Below are 21,055 nucleotides of genomic sequence, written 5' to 3'. Positions count from 1 at the left end.
GAATTGCATATACTTGGTCGAGTGTGATTGATTACGTGCGTTCCGTGCCCTCCTGCAGTTTTGTAGTAGAGGTCTGCAGATATGACTAGGGATAATTACCGTCCTCCTAGTACTTCTCCCCGGACCTCTCCCTATTTCCATGAAATCTCAAAGATATGAGCAAAAGTCTCTTACATATTCTAGTTTTGATGCTAATGCCTCATGTAGAATGTTCTTTTAAAGCGACAGATTATCTTCATTTCCGCAGAATTTAACACCTTAAACCTCTTGTTTGAAAAATATAGGCCTTGCCTACGACGGGAAAGGCTCATGGAAAAATTAAAGAGAATAGACCTTTTCATAAATTACGTTACGAACATCACTTGCCTCGTTTTGAAATTATTGCTATGGTGATTAACTCCCAGCGTATTTTATTAAAACTACTTTCAATTTATGAAAAAATCATTAAATGTCTCAAAGTAATTGTTTAAATACGAGGCAAGTGACTTTCGTAGCGTAATTTATGAAAAGGTAAGGCAATATCTTATTATAAGGCAGAGATCTGCGATCAAGACTAAAATGCGAAGAGGCGTGTTTTAGTCCAGAAAAAATAAATGACGGTAACAAATGAGTAACCAAAAAATGAATATTTTATTTTTACTGAATAAAGAATATATACAAAAAAATTAATTCATAAAAGATTGATTTTATGATGTTATGTTTCAATAAGTATGTGTTTATCATAATACAGCATAAGACGTAGCAATATAACTTTGGTTTTGACTCCTTTGTCATTCCCAATCTACTTGTCAGGGACATTACATGAAAATTAGATTATATACAAAGTTTAAGTTAGTAGTTACTTACAAGTTTACTTTAAAAAATAGACTTGAGAATAGAATGAGAATACAATAGTTCTTTTAAAAATACATCTAAAATAATACTCTAATTACGATGAAAAGATACATACATGGGTGATCTACATTTTTTGAGGAACCCGTTCGAGTTTGCCTAGTTGGCTGTTGTGACTGGTTCTAAAAGGCGGCACAAAAATCACCGAGTGTTTAGAAAAAATCTTAGGTCGTCCAGATTGTAAGATGCTTCCTTCAAATTGTCTACAACAAAATCTTTAAGGTCAGAAGATAATAATATTGTTTAACTACGGTAGAATTTATCAATTCGCAAATTTAATGTATGTCATAGCTTTCTTATCCTTGAATTCCATATCGACATAATCACCAATTCCATACACTGCTGGTAAATGAGGATAACTGTCAACCAGGTGATATTATCTTTGTTCTACTTGCTCCTGCCCACCACGTCAGTGGGAAGATAGAGAAAGCGCATGCGTATATGTAATGTAATAGAGAGCGCATGCGTGCACCATCTATACACGTTCGCTTCTCTACAAAACCTCGTGGCCACAAAATTTTAATCCGACTACACCATCATCTTTTCATACGAGGATAGGAACGTTTTCTTTGACTTTTGAAGAACCAGATTGTTTTTGGTTGACAGTTTTTCGCATATTCCATGCCATGGAGTCACTGATCTGTTTATTCAACGACTCCATCCATGTGATGCGATCATCTTTGTTATCAGTACAAATCCAAACTCTATAAAATAAAATTAGAAAGATGTTAAAAATTTATTGTAATAAAGTTTCTTTCACATTATTAACCTCTAACTGCTTGACTGGATTAGGCTTCTCACACAATGGAAGCGTACCCAGTTAGTAACTCTCGAGTACCTAATAGGCGGGGTGGGCGGAAAAATCTCAAAACTTGATAACCCCCTTAGGTTGAAATACTCGATACCAACAGTTTAATTTGAGGGATTAATTCGAGATTTAGCGTTTATCCGAGGGTGAAGTTTAAAAGAAGGGGGCGTTTTTTCGAAGTAATACAGTAGTTTTAAAAACATCTTACAGTAGAAAAAGTACGAAGTCTTTTTCGGTTATATGTTAAAATACAAACTTACTTGATAAAAGCATATTTTCCGTCCACTGTTTTGACCAAATTAGATTCGTCTCCAGGTTTCAAAGCGCGTTTCAAGTTCAACTCGAAAGTATTTGGACGAGCGCATTTATCACGTGACAGAAGAGCGACGGATTTATCAGTGCAGTAGCGTAAGTCGACACAACCCAAAGGATCCTATAACGCATGAGAAACAATGATTATCAATTTATCAAAATATGATTACCATTACAGACAAACCTCTCTCTAATTCGAACTTCTACTATTCGAATCTTTCTGTGATTCGAAATAAAACGGGGCCAACCTTAACTTGAAAATAGTATAAAATGCATCCAGTAAATTAGAATCTTTCTCTAATTCGAAGAAGATTCTTGTCCCTTAAGTTAAAAATTGAATTGGAGTGAGTAACCTGTATATCAAAACTCTTATTGAACGACTAGTGCAAAATAAAGGTTTTCAGCAGTTTAAAAAATGCGTCTATACCTAAGGAAGTTATTAATTTCCATTTAAGTCCCCCGTTAAAACATAAATCCCTAAAATATTATTGAAATAGCCAGAAATAGGATTGAGTGAGGCTGGTTTCAATCTTATTTTAATTCTTTGGGGATTTTACTTTATATAAAAATGTGTCAGCTTTTTTATAGAACCCATTGTCCTTCACTGTGACAGTAATCCATCTGAGACGGAAAATAACAGTAAAAACTTCAACTAACCTTGGTCTCTTCATCATCAGGGTATCTCCAGTACAGAATTTGACTTTCTTTCATGGTGCACCAACGACGATTCCATGCTGTGTAACCACCAATGTCTTCTTGGATCGTCTGAAGAAAGAGAAATAAACATTTTCATTTGTTTGTCGAAACAAGCGAGACGAGCGGCCAATGACTGTAAACCCATAAATTTATAAAGCCCAAAGGGCTAGATGGCGTGCTTTAAGCTCTTCCAAGCAAAAATAAAAGTGAATATCTTAAAAAATATTGCTGCTATTGTTTTCGAAAACCCGCGAAGCTTCTGATTGGTCAAGCCCTGAAATTCTATTGTAATATCACGTGACTTAGTCCAATATCTAGCCCTTTGGGCTTTTATAAATCTATGTGTAAACCACGCTCTGTAAAGTGGTATGAGGTAGGCTCAACACATCCCCTCTAATATGTTTTGATAAAGGGGATACGCATCGTTTATAAAGTTACAGTCCGAAAGTTAGCCGCCTACAGGTATGAGGTCAAGCAGACGCTATAGGCCATTCAGCAGTCTTACCAAACAATAACAAAAGTTAACAGAATCAATAAACCTTGAGCAATGATAACGTTTCGAATACTTCAATAGACGCAGCTTGGACATTAAACTGGGAAACTTACCAAGAACCCTGAGGAAGAAGCTGAGAACTCAGGTCGACATCCAATACGACATGACAATGTACCATCCATAGGGCAATTAGCAGGAACTTGTGTTAACAAATACTTGTTTCCACTACCAAGGAGAGATAAGGTGATCTTCGTTTCACCGACCAATTTCAAGTTGCTTGTACGGAAGACAGTTTGCGGTGATGCACAACCTGGTCAATAAAAGGAGATGATTTTTAGATCATTCATCCCCTAAGATAAGTACCGTATTACTTTGGATAAACACCCCGGGCGTTTATTAAATTTTTAAGAGGGGCGGTAATTCGAGGGGGAGGCGTTTAAAAGAAGAGGCGTTTATTCGACGTACTTGCCCCCTTGCGAGTTGGACATGGAGTAAGATCTAAGCTCTCAAGAAAAACGAGTTTCCATAATTCAAATTTTCTTTAACTTGAAAAGATGTTGATTCTCCCTCCGTTTTCCAAACTGAAATGATATGTTCTCAGCACTATTTTTTAACTAACGAAGACAGGTCAGCAAAAAATCGATAGTGGAATTTAAACTTACTTGGCACGTCATCATTGTCTTTGCGCTAAAAAGAGATAAAAATAGCTTAAGATTAAATACACCTTCAAATGTTTTTTAAGCGACCGTAGTGCAGTGGTAGAGCATCCGGCTACGGTGCTATCCTCAGCCGGGTCACACCAAAGATTCCCAAAATGGTACTTGATGCCTCTCTGCTTGATGCTCAGCAATTAAGAGAAGGATCAAGGGTAAGTGGAAAAATCCAGGGAGAAATAGTGGCGCCCTCCCCTACCTTCGGGTAGATAGCTATCAAAAGAGGAGCCTTCGGGTCGCCTCCGACTGCGATCGCAAACTTACTTAAAGGTTTTGTTTTAAACTAAGTGGATATCATTTGCTTACTCATCAATCTTAAATTAACAGTTTTTCAGATTGAATCAAGACGGTTTCTTCTTCAAAGTTATATAAAACATTGCCAAAACAAGAAATTTGACCTCTATTATCACAAAAAGCCTTGGCATTCAAATATACATGGCTACATGGTAATAATTAAGAAGTGTGGGAAAACAAGCTTTCATTGGGCCATTCCATTTTATATCCATTCAGGGGGTGGACGAACATTGTTTTGTTTTTTTCATTTTTCCGCGGGCCAAAAAAGTTATTCTAAAATTTGCAGGGGGTAAAAGACTGGTTTTAGTTTATCTACACTTTGTAGTATGAAAAGAATTTTTGTTCATTTTCCAGGGGGTATCCATACATTTGCAAAAAATTTTTTTTTTTGAATCGAAAAGGTTCGCCCACCCCCTGTATGGATTTTTAATGGAACAGCCCATTTGAGCGTCATTGAATCACTGCTTTTACCTTGGAGAAAAGGTTCTTCAAGTTTCCTGGAGATTGATGACCTGATGACTAAATGGAAGAGAAGGAGAAACGTAAAAGAAACATGATGTCGATATATAGATACATCAATACACGCTTTTTTAGAACAAACTATATAAGAACATAAGCTTTCGTTGGCCAAAATAGTAAAAACAATTAAAAGCTTTACGGACCCTAAAACACCTATTTTTTCTTAGGAAAATGGACAAGAATACTCGCAAAATGGTGAAAATAAGAACATGTTAAGAATATTTTTAGGCTAAAAACTCAAAAAAATTAATCCGGATGCTTCAAAATTTTTGGATATTCTTATAAAAAAACGTGTAGAAACGTAAATGAAACATGACAATGTCAGTACTTAGATACATGGAATACGCAAACGCTCTAAAACAATCCAAAAAGCCACAAAACTACGAAAAAAATCTTGGTACGCCTAAATGACGCAAAAGGAAAATTGGTGCGATAAAAAGAATTTTCTAAAGCGGTGCCAAAAGCTGCAAATTGTGCAATAAATTTGAATATACATACTTGTGTTTAAAAGGAAACAGTTTTGACCTTGAGCACCACTTAGACGACTTAGCAACGATAACAAAATACCTTGGATGTTTTCTAGGATGTTTTGTGAGATGTTGTTAAACTGTGAAGATTAACTTACGTGTAGTCTTTTGGTTTTTGAGAGATGGTCTACATTTCTCTTTGTATGCTAAAAATGAAAACGTTAAAATTATTTTTACCGGTTTATAGAAAATATAGGGGCAATTATGGACAGGGTATGCCAAAAGGTACTTTTACTAAAAAGAAATCAATTTCGAAAATCATCAAACTCGTATTAAGTTTCTAAAACGACTTTTTGTCTCAGATAAAAAAGCATAAACCCCTAGTCAAAATATTTGTTATAGTACAAAAGATTTTATTTATGATCTTGTAAAGGCCTTACCTAGAAGGTGAAAAATTATTTTATTGCCGACAAAACTAAAATTGACGTTAAATCAAAATAACTTTTGTTATTATTTCACTTACCAATCCAAACACCTTTAACGTCAGTGTGAAATCGTTAGGCACTTCACGACTGGAAAAGAAAACAAAAAGTAGTTCTGTAAGTTTACTTTCATCATTTTTGAACAATGTTCAGACGTACGTAATAGATCTTTACTGTCCCAACATCCAAAAATTAAGTTCATTCTAAGGGGACTTATGGAACTTGGAACTAGCTTTTGTCACATTATATCATTTGAGTATCAGTTGAACCACCATGAAAACTTGCAAAAAAGCGAATTACAATATCGCCTTAAAAGCTTGGAATCAGGTGGGTGGAAAAATTCTCAAAACTTAATAAACAGGGGGTGGAAATTTTTGAAAAATTAATAAACGGAGGGGGGACGCTTATTAGGTACCCGAGAGTAAATTTTGTTGCGGAAATTAGATTTAGGGTGACTCACAGATACAAGTTGTCTTTGAGGAGTAGAGATTGTCCCTCCATATCGTCGTGTTGTGAAAATACTTTGGTGCAAAATACATTCTTGTGTCCACATGATGCCAAAACGCAAAAATGGAAAATGCCAAGGTCTAAAGAAGGAGAAAAATCTAGTATAAATTTTAGTTTTAATTTTACTCAATCATTCATTCATTCATTCCATTTTTCATGTTAGGACGATGCTGAGCAAATAGGCTTATTTAATATTTTAAAGGTTAGAATTTCATGACCATGTCATTATAGTGAAGATAAAATGAGCAGATTGCGCAGCCTTCTCCTAAACCATCCAAAGATAAACACAACCTACAGTAAAAGTCCAAAAATAAAATGGAGGAGACAAGGATACACACTGAGTGTCAACAATCTTTCAAGCTTAACAGGAGGGAGTAACACACGAAGAAAAATTGGCGATGAATAGTATTCCCGGTCACTATTAATCGGAGTACGAATGAATGAATGAATGAATGAATAAACGAATTGATTACAGCGGTAAAACAATTAAGTAAAGAATTTGAGTTTTTCCATAGATAAGATGTGCACCAAATATTTATAAGCTCGACAAAAACGCAATTTAAATGAGTAATTAACTCTATTAATTGAAAACCTGGGCTAGGCTCTTATCTAGGATGATTAATGAGTTTCAAAAATACATCAGCGGATAAAATACACGTTTTTAAGAAGAAAAAAGAAAGACAAGGCAAGGTCAACAAAGCCAATTAATGAGGAATTAAACCTCGTCTCTTTTTAGCATGGACACGTAAAGTTAAGCAAAGAGGATCGTTCGTAAATGATGATGTCATTTTTCATACTTCATATTAAAATTAAGGTCAGCCTAGGACGCATTCTTTTTTGACAAGGTGATTTTCTATCCATGTATAGGTTTTCTATTGATGGCTAATTTCAAATTTTCACAGAAGTTGAGTGATACATACTTGTGGTGTTTTTTTAGCACGTCAACTTAACAGAGCTAGTGTCGAAAGAATGTTTGGATTTCTAAAACACCGCTAACAATCATGCGCTGACAACCTCTAGAGCGTAGTAGATGTCCGGAAAAGCAAGATATTACCACACGAGATCCCTTTAAAGGTAGATTTTGTGGTGCAAAAAGCTACATTGATTTCTCTTGGCCAAAAGGTAAAACTGTTGGCTGGTTGAGCCCATTTGGGGCTACTATCCATCAAATCTTATAGAGAACAGAAGATTGTACACGAAACACATCAACAAAACTAAGTGTTGATTGATAAGAAAACAAAACATTCGAAATACAATATTGTCAATGGACACATACCTTGTCGTCCAGCTCTCAATGCACTGACAAAGTCCGGATGCAGTGGTAATTTGATGTCTAAACAAAAAAAAACATGAAAAAGATCAAATTAGACGAGGATTCAATTAAATATTGTGATTTGTTTAGAAATTAGCCAGTGACAATGGTGCACAATTACAATTATAGCGAGTTTAAGTATCTTTGTTTTTCAGGTAGACAGTTAGCTTCTGATCTTTCTAGATCCTAATTGACTGAGGGTGACGGTAAATCAGCACTTTTACCGTACTCGATTTGACGGGTCAGAACTGCAAGTTGTTCCAAATAGTTTCAGTCAATCTACCGTTCTCAAAAAATGCACAAACTCGCTTATGAGAAGCAGCGGGAAAAACTGTTTATAACAACAATGTAAAACGTAGTCAACAACTTATTGAAATAATTTATTTTTCTGAGCATGTTGGGTGAGAGCCAGTCAACAAAAATCGCAGACAAAAAAGGAAAAATGCCTAATCAGCAATTCACAAATACAGCAGACTCGATTATTATTTCAACTACCGTTCTACACTCTAAAGATAACATGCTGACTAATGTGGATAAAAAAATATAAATAAGGTTCACAGATGGTTGTTCAAAATCGCAGAAACAAGCAAAAACTTCTAGACTTGTCTACATTTATACCTGAGATAGCCAATGAAGCATGGCATGGTTCATCTCCATGACTTCCTTTGTTTAAAAACTCGTCCGAGTCCACTTCTTTCAATTTGCGGACCTCTTCTAAACAAGCGGTTCGTTTCTCAGCTATAATGAAAATATACACGTATTTTTAGAAGAACAAACTATATAAGAACACAAGCCTTCGATGGCAGACTCAAAAACGCCCGTCTTCTTAGGAAAAATGGACAAAAATACTCACAGAATGGCATAATTAAGAGCATTCAACATTTTTAGGCTTAAAACTCAAAAAAAGTAAGCGGATGTGATCGTGTTCAAAAAAGAATGACATTTTTGGTGTTTTTTGTTGATAAATTTCAAACAGCTATGATTTGTGATAAATTGTGGCTATCAAAAAAAGAAAAAAATCCCAAAAGAGGAATATACTAAATTTTTTGTTCCGAAAAGAACGAAGTCCGTAGTGTAATTGAGCGGCGTTTAAAAAGCGTTTGAACTGTGTGAAAAAATGCGGCTAATTTTCACTGCGGCTAACCATGCAAAGCTCACTTGAAAGCCCTATAACTTCTTTACGGATGAAGGAAGCAAGTCAAGATTTCGGGGATACCCTGGTAAAGGACTGAAGAAACCATATCTGTGAAGAAATGTGGCTCAAGTCATTAAATTTGTGAGTATTTGTGGTTTATTTTTGAAAAACAATATCCTTTGACAAAAAGCATGTTTTACTTAAAGGATAATGTGAAATTAAGCGGGAATTATTGGAAAATAGTCATTTCAGATATAGAACTATGATATTTGATCAAAGTTCAACCCAAAATGTGAAATTTTGTGGCTTTAAAGACATTGTCTTTGGTAAGTAAATATTAGCTTATTGAGTATTATACATCAAGTTTTAAAAATTAAATTTATCAACCATCAGAGCAGTTGAAAATTTATTTTTTGTATGGTTTAGTGAAGTTCAGGGCTACTCAAATTTTATGCGACACATTTCAACATCTCTTGAAAGAAAGTGATAAAAAATGTGGTTTCTATGAAACAGGTTTTTTACAAAAACCACTATCTCCCAGAATCCCGCCAGAGCTAAAAGTTAATTTTTGCACATATAGGATCTAACATTTTTTTACATATTAAATCAACTGTATTTATGGTGTTAAAAGTGATTATATGTGGCTAATTTAACATATTTTTACAAGCGACATTTCTTTAAAATTGGAAACATTATTATCCTGACTTTACTTTTAGAAACCTTGGTTTGTCAAGGGATTGTGAGAAAGTAAATTCTTATCATATTTTGTGAATGTAGGTGGCTACTTTGACGTGACTGCAAAATATATTCTCTCTACCTATAAACCTTAGTGAAAATGTGTGGTTTTTCATCAAAAAATTATGTTTTTCAATAAAAACCACAGTTCCCAGAATTTACCAGCTTAAAGGTTCAAAAAACCAAATAAGAATCACATAACTTTTTGCAGCAATGCACACATTATTTTAAAAATAAAAGTGATTAAGTGTGGCTAAAATTGAATTCTTACAAGCAGGTTTGAAGGCATCTATTAGTTTAGAATTGGAAACATACTATGCTGACTGTACTTGTAGAAACTTTTGTTTTATGTTTGTCAAAGGATTTGAGGAAGTAAATTCTTATATTCCATTTTGTGAATTTAAGTGGCTACTTTGATTCACATATGATTATTTATTCATAGGAGAGTATATTCTCATTTCATTAACGTAATTCTGTAATTACCATTCAGTTTGACAATTTAAATTTTCTCAGCAAAAAGTATTGAGTAGAATTGTAGAATTTTCAAAATTTTCAGCTTTAGCCACACTTTTTCACTTTATTTTTATTCTAGTGATATGATTTTTTAAAATCATTTTAAAAGACAATTTCTATTCCTAATCATTTCTGATAATTTTTTTGTTTTTATTTCAGGATGTCGCTGTTTAATCATTGAGGTCTTTGCTACTTTGGCAAAAATTTAGCCACATTTTTTCCCTCAAGATGACTATCAAGACTTTTCAATTAAGTTTGTTTAATTGTGGAAGGTTTAAAAATACTTTATATGACAAATTTCTCATCTTTTGAACTTGTTTTAATAGTAAATCATAGCGTCATCTTATTTATGTTATATTTTTAGCGATTTTTTACTAATTTTGGATAATTTTAGATAATAGAGAGTTCGAGTACTTTAGCCACATTTTAACCCATATTCTACACAACAACTGTGTTATAATATATCAACAGATAGCTTTTGTTCTATTCTTCTCAGTTCTTGAGAATTTTGTTTCTCAAATTAAATGTGCACAAGTGTGGCTAATAATTTGACAGGTCTGAAAAGAAGGGTCGTAAATGAAGCCGCATAAAATCACAAAACAACTACTAGCTTGCTATGAAATTACAATGATATGTTTTGTACAGCTTCTTAGTATCCCTCTACTAAGTTTATGTTATTGTGATTGATATGTTAAGTGATGTGGCTTAGTTTAAAAAAGTAGGGTAATTTACCCTTAAAGTGGATTTTAACCACAATTTTTCACGTTTTTTGTTTCAATTCGAGTTTATTGATATCTTACCTCATAACCTTTCAAGAAACATATTTTACATAATATTTTCACAACTATTTTAGTTTTTATCAGTTAAGATAGTTTTGTGACTATTTTAAAGTTTACTTCAAAGACACCACAATATTTCACACTTTTGGTCAGAAAATTGTTTCACATAATTATACTGGGCAATACTATGGGGCATCTTCAGCTTAAATTCATAGATCTTTTGGTGATAGTCGCTTTTGTGTAAGAATGAGGCTAACTTTCCATAAACATACAAAAGAGAGATTTTTAGCCCCAATAATTCACATTTTGGAAAAGTTTTGGTTCAGGCAGCTTAGTGAAAGGGTAAAGAATCCTCTCCTAAAACTTTACAAGATCAAACCCATTTTTCGTTAATGTTTGTCAATTTTCTCAAAACTAAGGTTTTTTGGGAATTTTCATTTTGTCATTCTTTTTTGAACACGATCATGTTCTTATGAAAAAAGTACAGTCAAATAATGAAAGTTGAAGTATGTAAATATAACTGTGATATAATTTCGATCAAGTCGTTAATGTAAGTAGAAATGCAAATATAAACTTTCAAAGCTATTTTTGAAGAGCTCATCGAGTACCCATTAGTACAAATCGATAGAAAGAAAAAAATAATTTATCATATTTGTCCACAACATTTTTCTGAAAAAGGCAACTTATTAAGGAACAATTAAAGTATCCAATTGAAGAATTTTAACATTTAGTATCTCTCTTCAAAAAACCATCACGTAATCTAAGACACAACCCCGATGATTTCATAACAACGCACTCAATTTTGCAAAAAGGAAAATAACTTACTTGCGAGTAACAAGAGTCTTTCTCCTTCCAAGACTTCTGGTGATCCTCGTTTATCTTCATTGCTGCACTCAGCGACATTGAGAGCTTGTGATGCTTGAAGAACAATGTTCTGTTGATATGCTGCCTCCTCCAAAAGGTTCTTGAATGAAAGGAAATTAGTACCGGTTATCAACATTTTGTTGCGCTTTATCGTTATAAAATGATTTCAATGTTGTTTATATTATGCTATAGTCTTCTCTCGTTATTATAGAACACCAATCGAATATCAAACTGGATACACTTTGGCGCCCGATTCGAACAATAACGATCATTAATTTACACCAGTCATAAAGTAGTGAACTTTCCTAATGCCAATAATTGTGCTTTATGTTATACGATGTCGGTAGAGTTTATGGAAAACAAAATCCTTCTCAATTTTAGCCAAAACTCAAATTGCCGTTGGTAAAATGCACATCCAATATGGTAGATATCACAAATTCCAAAAAAATATTCTGCCAATAAATCGACAACTATTACAGCATTCCACAAAAAAGATCTATTTCCAAAAACAGCAACAACTCAAAGCAATCAACCTCACAAAAAAATTTTTTTAACCGGCAAAATATTCAAATCTATTGTCTTCCAACAATCTAAAAATATTGCTCAGTTCAATTTTCAGATTTGTTTCGCCGTTAAAAACAAATTCTCTATCGTGTTTTGTTGTTGTTAAGCACGATAAGAGACTTAATATGAAGATCAAATCTAAAACACTGTCAAAAGAGCCTCTGAAACAAGTGACAGATACCAAACAATAAAAACTCAAGGGGAACCTCCAAAACTGATGACTTTAGATTAGACAAATACAAAAGACCGTTAAGAAAGAGAGAAAAATGACGTCACATCGGTCGCGAGACTTTGGCATTCAGATGTGAGTTAAAAATTTAAAGTACACAAAGAAATGATCAAATTACATATCTTCAATAAGTAGCCCCTTAATATAGAAACTGTATGACATAATTAAAAATGGTAGATCAGGCATAAAGAGGTGATTACATGCAGTATCAATGACTCAAACCTTTGACATAATGACAAGGAGAGCAAAAATGACTGAATCAACTTAATAAAAAAAGTATTTATCCTATTTCCTTCAAAGGAGAGATACTCGGTAAACAATTACGGCATTGTTTTGCCGGTTGTGGTGGGAGTATTTACTTTACATTCCAGAAGAAGGGGTACATTACGTCACGTTCATTTCTGACTGAATAGAGAGAGCACTGTGACCCATGTACCATTTGATAGCACCCATAGAAAGAGGCGGCTCAATCAACAATAGACTCCAACCGTGGCTGACAATTTCTCAGAATGGTTCTGACAGAGGTTGAAGGGGAGCAATAAAATAAGGAAGCCAGAAAGGAAACTTGAGATCGAAGAATTTCAGACCGATTCCAAGAGAATCATTTGGTAAAATGATAAAAACTAGTCAACTTTTGCAATAGACTTCTAGACCGTGGTGCTTTTATACGGACTACGATTTTTTAGCTTTTTTTGGTAAACGAGCATAGGAGTAGAACTGTGGAGAGAATCGCGCCAATAGAATCGGCTTTCGACTTTTGGACGTACAGTTGACACTCTCTTATTCGATCTTCAAGGGGAATTTGATTTTCATCGAATAAGGGAGCGTCGTTTATGAGAATTTCTTGTTGACGGGGACTTTAAATTTCATCGAATAAGGGAGCCTATCGAATAGTAGAACGTCGAATTAGAGAGCGTCAACTGTATTCAATCTTAAACTAAACAACCTAGGAATATTTCAGCCGGTCAGACGAACCAGGGGGGGGCACGCAGTTACTACAAGACAGTATGACACTTACTACCGTGGTGGTACTGTATTCAGAAGTTATGAAAACAGTTACTACACAGTGTAGTAACTGCTGTTTGGGGGTGGTGCCAAACACTAAAACTAGCACTTTTGGTAAGTGCTTATATTTAAAAAAAATAACTTTCAAAATGTTTCACAAAAAAATGATTTTTTTTGTGAAAAAATTCTTTGTTAAAAAAAATATTTTTGTTATAAATGGACGAAAAAAAATTTGAATTTTTTCTCAGACCCAACTTTGAAATTATGCTTTCCCTAATTATCATTAAAATGTTCTCAACAGCTTTTAACCAAGTAAATTTAAAGAAAATCTAGCACAAGAATGGCTTTAGGTTGAAAAATAATCGCAATTTAGGGTAATTTCGAGCATGTTTTTGATGATATCACTCAAAAACAGGGGTGGTACCTGGAAATCTTTTCCGAAAACAGTTACTACCAAGGTGTAGTAACTGCAAAGGGTGGTGGTCCTGAAAAAAAGTGTTGAAAAAGCACTTACTACACATCATGTCTTGTAGTAACTGCGTGCCCCCCCCCCTGGACGAACGTGTAAATGTGTACAGGGATGATTAATAGAGAAGCATGCCAAGCCAAGAATATCAAACTTTTTAGTAACATTATCGAAACCGACTGATTATATAACGGTGGTCAAATTTGTAACAGTAATCAAGAAGCCGTTAAATTGATTTCATGTGACATTCAAATCGATCGATATTAAATTCACGAGATTGTCATGAACACTGCATCTTCCGCGTTCGTATATAGCTTGATAAGTTAGTGTGGTAACTTCGAAAATAGAATATGACTTAATGAAAAGTTTTTGGACGTAGTGAATGCAGCACGTGCCGAACGCTATATACCAGAATTCTACACTCAAATGCCTGAGCAAAATCATAGATTTTTATTTAGATTAAATTTTCAAGAAAATTCCTCAAAATAATTATATTATGATATTACTTCAACTTCTGTAATCTTTCAAATCAAGCTCGAGGATTGGTGAAAGACAACTTAACATTACCGTTAACATTTGATGTTTTGCATCTGCCAAAAAGATGTGTTGACCTAGACGATCCTATCGTCTACACAAGATCACTAGTAAGGGAATAGTTTAGGAGGCAGGATAAATTTGAAACGGTGATTATTATCCCGGGGCGGAGTAGGCAGTGGCGGAGGTGTTATACAGTGTTCCGAATTCTACCGCCACTATTTTTTTCCGTAAACCACCGTAAAGGCTGTAAACTCTGCGCACACATCTTAGTCCGCGTTTATAAATATCCCTCTAACGGTCGATAGCATCGTCTAGTGTTGACCTGAAAAAAAGTCTTATTTTGAAACAAAAACAAAATATTTCAAAATGGTACCTGTATCATATCTTTCTTGGTCAACTCCATGTCAGGTTTATCGAAAGCTGCGATCGCATCATACTTAGAGCTTGTGTATTTGTTGTAACCAGACTTGACCGGTGTCTTTTGTGGTGATTTTTGTGTTCCCTCCGAAAAACTGATGGATCGCCGCATCTTGCGTCGTGGTTTTGGTTCTGGTTTAAGGTGGAGCGGATCCTCACGTACCTCCACATTTCTGGGTTTGTTCGTGTTGGTGGGCTCTGTGATTAAGACGTCAAGTGGGATTTGCTAGATAAAAAGACAGGGTTGGTAATAATTTAGATTCACGAAAAAGGTTTCAATAAACACAAGACATTTGAAGCAAGATGTATAGAAAGATTGATTATTTCCAACACGGCAATAAAATTAGTAAAAACTGCTTACTACAGTTGACAAAATAAAAATGCAATAAACCCGTAACAGTTAGATCTTTCAAGTTTTTTTTCAAATCTTTATCGCTGATAACATATTCCGTATAAAAAACCTCGGTCTGGAAGCCTTTTGTTTTTTTCCCTTGTTGCTTACTTGAACTTGCGTTTGAGAAATTAGTTTATTTTGCTCATGTGATTAGATCTTAAACCAATCCCAAGAGGAGTACTTGATAAAAAACTGAGCAAATCGATTTTTAACTTTTGATATTAACAAAGGAAAAAGATAACAAAATGTTAAAACAATAAACTTCCAGACCAGTGTTTTTATACGGACTATGCTGATAACTATGATAACTATGTAGATACTCACAATAACGGAATACAAAAGACTTTTAGAGATATCATTTAACGAACTGTGTATTGAACACTTTCGCAAGCCTGATGCTACCGTCATAACTGATGACTTTTAACGACCCAACAACAAAAATTCCAATAGGCAAAATTGACAATAGCACAATGTAATATCAAAGTAAACTGTAAGGCTGCTGATTTTTTGAGAGCCAAAAATATAATTATTTTAGATGAATGCTCTATGATTCCAAATATGCTTTGGAGGCAATTGATAATAGCTTCTTTCCGAGTAGATTAAGCTTTAGAAGGATTGCAGCCTTCAAATAACTGAAACCCTTGCTTGCGCCATTTCTTCTTGATTTCAATAACTTCAAGCAAGTTTTCTTAGTTATTAAAGTTCTTAAAACCTGCTTTCAGGAACAAATTTCGATTAAGTCTGTCGCCTACAGCCTGTCATAAAGAATTGACAAATAAAAATTACTAAGATCTATCTGAAAATGCTTGCTCAACTTTTAAACACTGATATTACTAAAGAAAGACTGAAATAAACATATTATATAAAACTTTTAATGAAAAGGTCAATTTGTTTTGGAAATGATTGTGAAGTCAATTCAAAATACTGCTGTGAATGAAAATCATGTTGATTTTTGGATTAACCATCCAACTAAATACAAACAATTTAGACTTTAAAACATAAAAGGACTACGTTAAATTAACATGAAAATAACATCTAAAGACATGCAGACGACTTTTTTGACACTAAATTTCAAAGAATTTATTGGGAACGTAGGGAAAAATAATCAGCAGCTTCCTTGGTTGGTACTGCAGGAGAATCAATTACAATAATTAGAATTAACTAAAATAATATAATATATTAAGTAACATATTAATTAACATAACATAACATAACATATTAAGTAACATAAAAAGACATTGAATACATGTTCCAGGTTACTCTACAGACTGCAATTTAAATCCTAAAGGTTCCTGTAATCCTTTCCTACTTGGCATTTGAAATGCTATAGTCAAACTAATCTAACAACAAAACTGTTGGCATCTAATCTATCTTTCGTCAATTCAGTGGATGAACAGCTGGAACTAACATTCAAAACTGATGAAGAATCTCGAAAGCTTTCTATCGGCAACATCTGGATGCATTTACCAGGAGGTAAGAAGTTATTCTAAAACTTTCCAGGGGGTTAAAGACTAAACTTCAGTTCGTCCACCCCCTCTTTAAAGGTTTGACTTAAAAGTTTTTTTTTGGCAAATTTTTTTTCCGAGGGGGATATTCAATGTATGTTTAGGAATTAATTTTGGCTTGAAAAGGTTCGTCCATACCCCCTGTATGGATTTTAAATGAAAAGGCGCATTTTGTTTTCAAAATAACTTACTCCGTCCTTCTTTGCGGCCACAAACTCTTCATAAGTCGGTGGAAACTCTGTATTATTTCTTGGAGGCTTTTGTGGAGCCTTTTGTTTCTTGGCACTTTCAGCTTTTAAGATCTTAATCTCGTTCTTCTTAGCTCTAAGCTGTTTGGCGAATTCTGATATGGATTCATCAGGTTCCTCCATGTGGACAGGTGTGAGATCGATATCTATGTCGAACATTGGTTTAGGGACGACGGGCGTTGCGCCATTCACCACCTGCACAAAACAATGGATATTTTTTTAGGAAAATGATACAGAATTTTCCAGTCTCATTGGACTTTGAATAATAGTAGTAACATAATTCCGATAGAAACATAATATGAAAATATATTTATCAACCCTTAACGCTAAAAACAGTGGTCTCAGGAAATAGACTTTAAATCAACAAATTAGGAAAGATTCTTCAAACTTTGCAGAATTTTGGAGAAGGAAAGGCGTTACGTTACTGAGACGGAAGAACTTTGTACACTGTACAAAGGAATCGGATCGAGTTTATATTAGGGAAGAATGGCGTCAAAAGCCTATGTATTCTGTTGACATCAATCCTCCCTGGTAAACTCGAACCCAGTCTGCTCACGCTTTAAAGGTTGGTATGTGTATACATCGAGCAACCCTTTACAGCACAGTCGGCCGTGAGGGGTATGGTAGTAAATTTACAAGGTAATGACGTCAAAATTCTTTGTTTCGTGAAAATTTCAATGCAATTACTCAGATATTTTGACGTCATTCTTCCTGGTAAACTCGAGCCCAGGCAGCACATGTTTTAAGGTTGATAGATATATTCTAGCACACTGTTAATTTTTTAATCACAAGCACAGCGACAACAATGCACAGAAACAATAACAAAAACAATTTATCACAAATCACAGATCAATATTCTCAAAAGGTTGTAAAAATTGTGCACTTTTCTAACCTTCATTGTGGAGCTTCGCATAGGTGTGCGGGCGTCTGGTCGGGCGTTTTTCGCTCCATCTGGTGGCGGTGATAATTGTTGTTCAGTTTCTGCGGCCTTTAAGATGGCGGAAATGTCAAAGACGTTGTCTGAGGAAGACGAAACAGCCGTATCTTCAGTGCAGTCGACCGGTTGAGGCGAGTTAATGCTTGCTGTGAAATTTTTGATAGGGGTGGCGGTGCTGGGCGCCGGTGAGGGCGCGATAGAGACATTTTTTCGTTTCTTAGGCGTTGGAATGTCAGCTGCAGTTTCTTTTTCTTCTGTTGGAAGATCAACACGCTTCTTGGGAGTTGGTTTCTTAGCTTGTTGAGTAGTAACGGCAAAAGCTACTTCCTTTTTATCTTCAGTTGGCGTTTGAAGTGGTTCATCTTGACTTGATGTCGAAGAAGGTTGTCTAAGTGTTTTCTTCTTCAATCTGTTCTCAGTTTCAATTTCCTTTTCACGTGCAGCTTTCTCTTGTTTCATCTTTTCTTCGAAAATGGACATTTTGGTTCCAACCGATGCCGAAGCTTTCTTTTCCTTCGTATAAAAAGAGCCATTTTGATTCAAAATCAACTCACTATTTAAAATAAACTAACCACCCGTTCAACGTTAATGTTAATAAGTAGATTCAACTTGTTTTTTTATTCACCAGACTTTAAATGTGGCGTACTCAAACCAAGATCTAGGCTACAAACATCAAATATCATTCCAATGCAGAAGTCTATTATTTGTACCATAGGTAGTTTGAAATAAAACTAAACATTAATCTCTAAAGTGTGTTCCGAAAATATTTGCAGTCCGTACTTTTCTAAACATGCTTTCGAGGGAGAAGATATGAGATATCGTTAAAAGTGATACTTCGTTGGGAGTACAATTTTAAGTAGAAACTTTGAAGAATTTTCTAAAAATATTGACGCTCTCTAATTCGCTTTTCAAGGGGAATCACATTATTTATCGAATAAGTAGAGCGTCGTTTATGAGTTTCTTTTTGATGGCGTCTTTCAATATTATCGAATAAGAGAACGAATCGAATAGTAGAACGTTAATTAGAGCACATCATCTGTATGAAAATGAAGAAAAATAACAACAAAACTAACCTCTTCAAGAGCATCTTGGCGTTCTTTTTGGATCTGTTTGTATCGCTGTTCAGCTGCACGTTGTCTTTCCTTCAACTCTTTCTCTTCATCTTTTTGTTTCTTTGCCATAAGGTTGTTGGTGTTTGTAGCCACTGGTTTGCTTTTGGTTGGAGTGCCAGGTGCCTTTCTCTTTGTTGGACTTGAAATTTCTGGTTGTTTCGGTGCAACCCTTTTGGCGGTGGTAGTGTTTTCTTTGTTGTTGGATTGGTCAGTTGGAGGTTTCGGGGCTTTGTTTTTCTTTGGGGATAAGAGGGATTGTTGTTGAGTAGTTGCAGTGGCTGTTGTTGAGGGTTGTGCTCGAGGCTTTGTTGTTGTCATTGTGACCGGTTTGTTAGCAGGTGAAGTCTAGAAGTCAAGGAAGATAATGATTGGCTGGGTAATTAATTAGTTGGGTCTATATTTTATTCCATGATTCCAGATATAAGAGAAATCTGGAGAAATGTTGATAGAAAGATTTTGCATAAAGGGGGATAGTCAAAAAAAATTATGCAGTGGAGTCTCTTTAACTCGAGTCTCTTTAACTCAAATCTCTATAACTCGAATGTTTTGGCTCATTGTTTTTATAAAATGTTCTAATAAAAATGAGGTGGAATGTTATTAAATAATATATACTCTTCAGAACTTTAATTCAGCTAAGCAACAGATTGGGAAAGCTTGGACTGATCAACAGTACAAATCCCCAGCTGTCTGCACATCAGTGAGTAATGTAAGAGTCTGACTCCTTTAAACAAATTATTGTTGGCAGTGCATTACCGTGGTTGTATCACGTGTCTTTCCAAAGATTCGTTGTTGGATCCTTTTGGAGCGCTCTTCCTCTTGTTGCCTTTTGTACTCTCTGTCACGTTCCTCCTTTGCTCTTTCCGCTTCCTTCCTTCGCTCTATTTCAGCATTGTCAATCGCAAACTTCTCTTCGTAGTCACGATTCAAACTGGCCAGTCGATTCTATGATAATAATCAACATTGAAATTACTTAGTAAATGTGTAACAGATTTCTGCATATTGAATTAATACAGGTGCTGCAGGTGCCAGCATGCAAATGTAGTAGTGAATTCAGAATTTTGATAAATTGAGGTATACTTTAAAGCTGATTCAGAAAAAATGCAATTTGACTTAGCTAAAAATGTAGAGTCAATCAAAAACAAAGAACACTTCTTGTTAAAGATAAGTAAAAAATAAAAAATCTGATAAATTTTCAGACCTCAATATAAATGGCCAATTTTTTGTAGGCATGACAAAATGAAAAGTCAGAATTGAAATGAACTTACAGATAGTGAGCCACAATTGACTTTCTTTGGTGTACATCCTGCATTACTGGGAACCACAAATTTATTGGCTTGTCGCTGACTGAAGATGTTTTCACCTCTCTCGTCAACAAGGTTTTCTTTACTCTTCTTTTCAATGCTTGTATTTTCCAAACCTTCCGACGATTGACGTTTTTTTCCTTTAGTCGGTGATTCAACCTAGAAAATGAAAAATAAGAGAACCAATCTTTTTCAGAAAGAAAGAAAACCGTTCTAATATACTCATAATAAAGCCTGCATATTACCTTGTATAATAGTCATCATGAAACAAAAAACGCTGTTCTTATGAAAAACTCCAACTCCAAATTCAGCTAGAGGTGAGATAGGACTTTAGAAACAGAAATTTTAAAATAAGTAAAGGAAAAGAAATATCTTTCAAAGAATTCAGTTAATTTTGGAAACTTTAGACACACACTGAATTCACTTTGAAGAAAGAAAACAAACAATTTTGAGACTGACAATTCGCAAACAATATCTTACCACATTTTTATTTGTTTTGTCCGCTAAAGGGGATTTGGGATTTACAGATGGAGTTGCATTTTTTGCATTACTAAGACGATTCAATCTGGCAGCTTCTTTCCGTGCTTGAGTCCTCTCCAGCAGTTTCTATAAAGTTGAAAAATACAGTTGAAAAAATTACAATTTAAACATCTAGATCAACCCTTAAAGGAATGATTATCTTTTGAGGGAACTGGAAATGAATCTGAATGAATTTCCAAGGATAAATTTTTCTAGGTGCACATCAATTTAAGGCTGCTTCTTAAAAAACCAAGCCAATTCTTGCCAAAACCACTCTACTCCATTATTATCTCTGATACTG

General features: G+C 34.7%; 1 protein-coding gene across 1 annotated transcript in view; it reads right to left on the bottom strand.

Annotated features, from left to right (window-relative positions):
• Nucleotides 1-611: 611 nt before the first annotated feature.
• LOC136801149 (anillin-like) overlaps nucleotides 612-21,055 on the bottom strand; it is a 35,625-nt gene continuing 15,181 nt past the window's right edge. Inside the window, exons 2-20 of the mRNA XM_067057772.1 lie at nucleotides 20,716-20,841; nucleotides 20,200-20,394; nucleotides 19,688-19,876; nucleotides 18,896-19,279; nucleotides 17,778-18,335; nucleotides 16,829-17,080; nucleotides 14,695-14,964; nucleotides 11,482-11,620; nucleotides 8,113-8,232; nucleotides 7,459-7,515; nucleotides 6,136-6,262; nucleotides 5,717-5,765; nucleotides 5,352-5,399; nucleotides 4,679-4,726; nucleotides 3,863-3,887; nucleotides 3,314-3,510; nucleotides 2,669-2,776; nucleotides 1,960-2,132; nucleotides 612-1,595 (exon numbers count right to left, since the gene is read on the bottom strand). Coding sequence (XP_066913873.1) covers nucleotides 1,436-1,595; nucleotides 1,960-2,132; nucleotides 2,669-2,776; nucleotides 3,314-3,510; nucleotides 3,863-3,887; nucleotides 4,679-4,726; nucleotides 5,352-5,399; nucleotides 5,717-5,765; nucleotides 6,136-6,262; nucleotides 7,459-7,515; nucleotides 8,113-8,232; nucleotides 11,482-11,620; nucleotides 14,695-14,964; nucleotides 16,829-17,080; nucleotides 17,778-18,335; nucleotides 18,896-19,279; nucleotides 19,688-19,876; nucleotides 20,200-20,394; nucleotides 20,716-20,841 — 3,225 coding nt within the window. The 3' untranslated portion in view covers nucleotides 612-1,435. The remainder of the gene's footprint in view (nucleotides 1,596-1,959; nucleotides 2,133-2,668; nucleotides 2,777-3,313; nucleotides 3,511-3,862; nucleotides 3,888-4,678; nucleotides 4,727-5,351; nucleotides 5,400-5,716; nucleotides 5,766-6,135; nucleotides 6,263-7,458; nucleotides 7,516-8,112; nucleotides 8,233-11,481; nucleotides 11,621-14,694; nucleotides 14,965-16,828; nucleotides 17,081-17,777; nucleotides 18,336-18,895; nucleotides 19,280-19,687; nucleotides 19,877-20,199; nucleotides 20,395-20,715; nucleotides 20,842-21,055) is intronic.

The sequence above is a fragment of the Clytia hemisphaerica genome, unplaced genomic scaffold (genome assembly GCF_902728285.1).
Source record: "Clytia hemisphaerica strain Z4C2 unplaced genomic scaffold, Clytia hemisphaerica genome assembly, whole genome shotgun sequence".
In the NCBI taxonomy this organism is placed as follows: domain Eukaryota; kingdom Metazoa; phylum Cnidaria; class Hydrozoa; order Leptothecata; family Clytiidae; genus Clytia; species Clytia hemisphaerica.
Note: the sequence above shows the minus strand (reverse complement) of the source record. Positions and strands in the feature narration are given on the sequence as shown.